This window comes from Perca flavescens, chromosome 17, assembly GCF_004354835.1.
Source record: "Perca flavescens isolate YP-PL-M2 chromosome 17, PFLA_1.0, whole genome shotgun sequence".
Lineage (NCBI taxonomy): Eukaryota > Metazoa > Chordata > Actinopteri > Perciformes > Percidae > Perca > Perca flavescens.
In genome coordinates, this window is record NC_041347.1 from 2,537,875 (window position 1) to 2,545,000 (window position 7,126).

Below are 7,126 nucleotides of genomic sequence, written 5' to 3' on the forward strand. Positions count from 1 at the left end.
CATTAACAATGAATCGATTGACAATTTGTCCAAACGACAATAACCTAACCACTGCTAAAGTGCACATTTTGGAGTAAGAAACAGTCATGACACTACACATCCTTCATAAACAAAATCTACAAACCAACCAAACGTTGGCCAGTTAGTGAGTTATTTGACCACACCTTTACACTGAAGCTGCTCTTGAATGAAGACGGAGCAGAATCTGCCATTTTATTTTTTTTAAGACTTTTTTTGTTGTTGTTTTTCCCTACAGGGAGGCATAGCCTTTGTGGCCATCAAGGGGGCGTTTAAGGTGTACTTCAAACAGCAGCAGTACCTGAGGCAAGCCCACCGCAAGATCCTGGACTTTCCTGAGCAGGAGGAAGTCTGAGGAGGCTGCGCAGTCCGGAGGGGAGGACAGCCGGACCAAACACACACACACACACGCGCACACACACGCACACACACGGGACTCGTGTTGGTGAAAACGGACTCCGTGTCAGGGTGAGCCTCCCTTATGCCTCGACCCCTTCTGGAGCGATTCATCGCACGGCCGCTGACATTCACGCAAGGATCGCCACCGCCGCCACTACACGTTTTTAAACTTTTGACGCTTTTGGTAAAGTGAAGACGGATAACACTCGTGGACGCCGACTGGAGCATGTTTGCAGTCGGTGTGCGGTTATAGACACACACGTCGGAACCAAGGAGTCGTGCTTGTGTGACTTTTGGGTGGATTTGCTTCAGCCACCACATAACTAACTCTTATTGTAAACGTACTGTATTTTAAAGATTAAAAAGGCGGGCCATGTGTAATTTAGAAAGTTTTATAATAATAAATGGTTGTTTTATAATTATTTCAAAGATTTGAAAAGTCCCCCTTTGCCTGAGTTTGGGGTTTGTATTAAAATGCAACTGTTCAGTGTGGTGTCGAATGTATTAACCATTAAACAATAAATGTATAAATCCTGGTGCAGTACGTTAACCCCAACCAGGAAGCATCAAGAGAAAAACGTATCTTAAAGAGACGAACCTAACCCACTGACCACATGGGGGCTCTGAGACCCTGCAACTATTTGAGGGCTCTTTGTTTTTGTTCACAGGCCTCGGCAGAGTTTGTCGTCTGTAGCTTTATCTCAACAAAACGCTCGTCTGTGATGTGTCCTAAAGCTACAGCACTTGGTCGAGCCTGTCGCCGTGAGACCGTTTACACCTGACTGGTGGACGCTTTTGGTCCTCGGAGCTTTTTTTTTTTTTTTTTTTTGATGTGACCGGATGTTGGACCGGAAATCCTCTGAAAAGCTTCGGGAGACTCGCTCACCTGATGGTCCAGCACTTTGCTCTGGGAAGATGTGAAACTTTATTTTTTTTTTTTTTTTACTTGAGCTACAAATCCACTTTATTCAGCCAGGTCTTCTTCTCACTACTGGCGATATCTAGCAATGCAGATAGTTTTGGATTCATTTGCCCGAGGTGTTTTCATTTTTTATTTTATATTCCTGCCTATGCCTTTTTGAATTTATTTGCAACCATTTCTTCAGAAAACCTAAAGCAACACCAAAGCACTTCTCTTCAGTCCCCCTACAGGTTGGAAGTGGAATTGTCCTTTATCCTTTAACTCTTATGTCTCATTCGAACTACAGATAGTGCCGTTATAGCCGTTGGAGGGCCGCAAAGCGAATGCAGAAGTGCCGTTCACCCGGTTAAGAGTTGATAAACCAGCAAAACTATTTTGGAAACCAATTTTAAGGTACAAAAGAATCTTTGGTGTTTCTTTTAAGGAACAAGGTCTTTGGGACAGCCACAATAAAAGTAGCAATGGAAATCTCAAAACCCGGACAAATAAAACCAAATACTGTATCTGCATGAGGTATGTGAGAACATGAGGCTTTTTGACGGTCGGTGAACAGCGCTATAAGATAATAAATGGGGTTGTTTTTCTTCATTGGAAGCATGCGTTTAACAAAGGAGCCAGGAAACATCAGAAAATGACTTCCTGTGTGTGAAAAGGCATGACGTGTAGCCAACCCCCTTGGAATATTTAACCTGCCCATATAGCTGTGCCTGCTTTACAGATGTTCTCATACAAACCGCTTCCCCTGTACATTCACTGTCAAGTGTCCAATCTGCCAAAAGTAGTGTGGAAGATGTGTCTGAGTTTTGAGTTCTATGGTATCAGTTCTGTGAATAAATGTATTTTTCCAAATGTTGACATGCACGTGTTGAGCTTGTGAGGGAAATGTTGCATTAAAACACACACTGTTCCATTCAGTAGTTTATTAATTAGAAACACACGGGAGACAATAAAAAGAACAAACTCAAAGTCAGCACTCTCGTATCACCAGCCAATTGGGTTGCCCAAGACCTTCTGAAATTAAAATACGCTTCGGATTTTCTAAACGTAAACCAATCAAGGTAACAGTGCACGGCCCACCCAAGCCTGATATGTAAGTGCACGGCCAACCCAAGCCTGATATGTAATGTTGCCAGTTTCCTCTGAAGACAATGAAAAACTGCTTTGTCACCATTCCCAGGTGCTGTCAAGCTATTGGCTGTGGGACTTAAAAGTATGCCTCAAGTATGCTGCTGGTTGTCTTTAGGTTTCCGACCACAAGAGGCAATAGTGCCTTTAACTCTACTTAGCAGTTAATAGTTTTAAATGGTTTTGATCAGGTTGAGACATAGCAAAATGCTGGAAAACATTGAAGAAGCTTTTGACGCAGCACAATCATGCAGGTGCTCCCTTATAACTTTATTCTTCTTTAAAACTGCGCAGCATCGTATGAGCGACCAATGAACTAGGCCTGAGAACAGGAACGGTGGGAAATAATTGAAATAACAGATTTTTGTGGCTCTTTAAACAGGAGTGGTTGACACAGCAAAGCTGGTTAGCACCTGAGAGTGCAGGTCATGCTGGCAAGGCCCTGACATCACTACCCATGCACCAGGCTGGAGCCTGGCCTCAGGCTGGGTCCAGCTGCTGGAGCTAGTCTGCAGGGACAGAGACACGTCTCCTCGCTGCCTCGCACCGTCCCCTGTCCCCTGTCCACATCATTAAGTTTATTGCTTAGTGAGAGAAGTGCATATTCAGGAAACAAAAAAAATAATCTAGACTGGAGATTTTCTTTAATCCCCTTTAGACACCAACATGAAAGGTTTCTATTTAGAAAAAAAAAATGCTAGCTGCTTTTTTTTTTTTTTTTTTTTTAAACCACTCTGCTGTAAGAGCCAGAGCACAGTCTAGCAATTCAGGGATGGGGGGTTCAATCCTCCAGGATTGCGCCCCGGGTCAGACCAGGAGCAGCTCAGTGCAGCCAGATACTGTACAAACTATCTGATGCCCCCCAAGAAAGGCACAAACTGCAGAAAGTCTGACATGCAGACACAGAGTGTGTGTTAGAATAATGACAATCTCCGTGGAGCTTAGAAAAAGAACGTGGGGGAAGACCAACAAGGATTTGATCACATTTAGTGATGTGAACAGAGTACTGATGACAGACTGATAAAATGTTTTTATTTGTAATCAATCGCTAGTAAAACCGATGTTAAAAAAACAGCATAGAGGTACCCCTGAGGTGTCTGAATTACGCACTACTGTAAAATGCAATAAAACTAAAATAATATATAAAAAAAAAAATTATATTTTCATGGGCTTGGCTCTCTGTGATTAGCAATTTCAAACAGCTCCTTAAAAGGGTCCCAACATTTTACCAGTTTACAAGCAACATTTCAAAACCTGCGAGGATTAAAACCATAATTCTAAAGCAAATATTCTTCAAAACTGTCTCAATTTCAATAAAACGTTACATGGCAAACATACCAGTCCAACAAAAAAAACTAAACAAAAAGGTGAGACCTTCGTGGAGCTGTGGTCTTTAACGTCTACAGGCCCCAGTTCATCACAAAAACAGCTATCCATCCTCAAAGCAGCATGTCTGAATCATTGAAATAAAAACGCCTCCTACTGGGAAGCTTCTGCAGTATACTGGAACCTAAAAAAAAAAAAAAAAAAAAAAAAGTGACTGGCCCTCATCTTTTTTTTTTTTTTTTAAGGTCGTTGTGTATTTCCTCTACAACAGCCTACACAGTACTGGGATGTGTGAGAGTGTTGCTTCTCCTTTTAGAGACTCCTAACACGACGGGAGTCTGGTGTGACCCCCCCCTACCCTCATCTCGGCTAAACTTTGGGATTCAAATACACACATTTGTTTCCAAGCATCTCTTCTAGTGGCTCCAGCCTGCCACACATGCACACATACATGCGCACGCACACACACACACAGGTTCAGTCAGATGGAAGTCTTCCTGACGGGGGGAGGAGGGGAGGGATGGGGGGGTGTGTAGGTGGGAAGCAGAGCGGGTTCCCTGGCTGTGGCCCTTCCCCCCGGCGCCTCCGTGCTGCTGCGTGTCGACCTGCTGCCCCCCCCCCGCTCACAGTTTGGCAGCCATGAAGTTGATGTGAGGCTTGACCAGGGGGAAGAGAGGCAGGCTCCTCTTGAACTCCGTCATGTCCTGAACAAGCGTGGGCTGTGGGAAGAAGAAGAAGAAGAAAAACAGTCAGTCGATCAGAGTGCCATTCCCACCGGTGTCGGCAGTCTTTTTTTTTTTTTTTTTCTTTTACTTGGTCCGTTTCGTCGAGGAGAAAGCCTTTAACTGCATCTGGTGCCGATGGCAAAAAGGAGCTACATGAACATTGTTTCCAAGGTAACCAGTGAAGGACACCCACACGGTTAGTATTCTACGGACAACTGCAGCAAGGACACCACATACATTTTGCCTACCTGACCAGTTTAAAAAAAAAAAAAAAAGGACCAATAACGTGTAATGTGTTGCCGTTTTCACACCTATAGTTTGTTTGCTCTGGTCCGAATCGGTTAAAAGTCCCATGACATGGTGCTCTTTTGATGCTTTTCTAGACCTTAGTGGTCCCCTAATACTGTATCTGAAGTCTCTTTTATATAGACCTTAGGGGTCCCCTAATACTGTATCTGAAGTCTCTTTTATATAGATCTTAGTGGTCCCCTAATACTGTATCTGAAGTCTCTTTTATATAGACCTTAGTGGTCCTCTAATACTGTATCTGAAGTCTCTTTTATATAGACCTTAGTGGTCCCCTAATACTGTATCGGAAGTCTCTTTTATATAGACCTTAGTGGTCCCCTAATACTGTATCTGAAGTCTCTTTTATATAGACCTTAGTGGTCCCCTAATACTGTATCTGAAGTCTCTTTTATATAGACCTTAGTGGTCCCCTAATACTGTATCTGAAGTCTCTTTTATATAGATCTTAGTGGTCCCCTAATACTGTATCTGAAGTCTCTTTTATATAGACCTTAGTGGTCCCATAATACTGTATCTGAAGTCTCTTTTATATAGACCTTAGTGGTCCTCTAATACTGTATCTGAAGTCTCTTTTATATAGACCTTAGTGGTCCCCTAATACTGTATCTGAAGTCTCTTTTATATAGACCTTAGTGGTCCCCTAATACTGTATCTGAAGTCTCTTTTATATAGACCTTAGTGGTCCCCTAATACTGTATCTGAAGTCTCTTTTATATAGATCTTAGTGGTCCCCTAATACTGTATCTGAAGTCTCTTTTATATAGACCTTAGTGGTCCCATAATACTGTATCTGAAGTCTCTTTTATATAGACCTTAGTGGTCCTCTAATACTGTATCTGAAGTCTCTTTTATATAGACCTTAGTGGTCCTCTAATACTGTATCTGAAGTCTCTTTTATATAGACCTTAGTGGTCCCCTAATACTGTATCTGAAGTCTCTTTCCCGAAATTCATCCTTGGTACAGAATTACAGCCACTAGAGCCACTCCCACAATGAGCTTTCCTTAGGATGTACCATTTCTGTCTTTTCTAACAGCAATAGAGCTCCATGACACAGAGGAATAAGACCAGTCAGGATTTGGCTTCACAGACAATACTTGTTAGTAGGATACATTGTTGGTTTGGGCCTTTTCGTGGGTCTGGAGAATATCGAGGTTATTTAACACCCAAACCTAAAGAAAGAGAACGTGATCCCTTACCTGGGGCAGGGAAGGAGCAGGGGCCAGGTTGACATCATTCTGAGCAGGGAACTCTCCCACTATCGGACCTGGTGAACACAAACCATAACGCACAGGTCACCCCGACACTCCATGAACCCACCGGAGCGTCTGGATGAAGACCGTGAAACCAACACGTGAAATACAGATACTCACAGGAGTCCATCTCTCTGGACAGGACGTGCACGGACACCTTGTGTCTCTTCGGGGCTTCGACGGTCAGCCGGTCCTGTGGGGACACAAAACAGACCGGGGGGGGGGGGATGATTGTTGCTGGGTGACTCATTTTTCATGACAAACCGCATCATTACTAGAACCAAATTTAGAATTTTATTCATGATTGAAATGCCCAAATACATATATTTTTTTGTGGGGGTATAAAAGCACATCCAAAAGTTGCAATGACTCATCATCATTGTATTAAAAGCTCTCGGAGAGACTTGGTGTGGCCTGGATGACCCGGTGTTTTTTGCAGCGAGTCTGGGAGCAGTTGTGACAGCCCCGTGGAGATTTAGCTACACAGTCGGGCCTCGTCCCCGTCTCTGGCTGGAGGATTATATTAGACTGAAAATGGGGCTCCTTTGCAGCCAGACAGCGTCAACGCTGGCCACCACAAAAGAAAGAAAAAGAAAATGCTTTGCGATAGCAGCTGATAGGACTTTAGAAATGCATTAGGTTTATTCTGCATGGAGCCTGTAATGGTTTCTGCTTGGCTGAGATAATGTCAATTCTTTTAGCGGCTATGTGTCTTTGGCCTCGCACCACGCAGTACGTATTACATCTACGGTAGCTTTCAAGCCGGTCTCTTGCTCTTTTCAATATCCTTTTTCTCTCCTGTTCCTGAAATTTGGATTTTGAACACGTGCGGTCCTCCATGTTTCCCCCTTCAAACTTGCCGGGGCCGGGAAGCTACAATACCCATTAGCAGCATTAGCAGCACCTGTGAGTTTATCATGTGACAACGAAAACGTGAAAGGCGGAGCAGTATGTCCTGTATGTCCCTTACCGGCTAACGTATTTCAAGATGGCGCATGAATATGGAGCATCTACCCCAGTTCATGCAAATGCAAATGTAAAATTTCAAGC

General features: G+C 43.5%; 2 protein-coding genes across 3 annotated transcripts in view; one reads left to right on the forward strand and one right to left on the reverse strand.

The window, feature by feature from the left end:
* Nucleotides 1-2,194, forward strand: part of marchf5 (membrane-associated ring finger (C3HC4) 5) — a 34,584-nt gene extending 32,390 nt beyond the window's left edge. Inside the window, exon 6 of the mRNA XM_028603871.1 lies at nt 257-2,194. Coding sequence (XP_028459672.1) covers nt 257-373 — 117 coding nt within the window. The 3' untranslated portion in view covers nt 374-2,194. The remainder of the gene's footprint in view (nt 1-256) is intronic.
* Nucleotides 2,195-2,244: 50 nt separating this feature from the next.
* ide (insulin-degrading enzyme) overlaps nt 2,245-7,126 on the reverse strand; it is a 35,565-nt gene continuing 30,683 nt past the window's right edge. For both annotated transcript variants that reach the window (XM_028603868.1, XM_028603867.1), the window contains exons 23-25: nt 6,197-6,269; nt 6,023-6,090; nt 2,245-4,509 (exon numbers count right to left, since the gene is read on the reverse strand). In XM_028603868.1, coding sequence (XP_028459669.1) covers nt 4,414-4,509; nt 6,023-6,090; nt 6,197-6,269 — 237 coding nt within the window. In that variant the 3' untranslated portion in view covers nt 2,245-4,413. The remainder of the gene's footprint in view (nt 4,510-6,022; nt 6,091-6,196; nt 6,270-7,126) is intronic.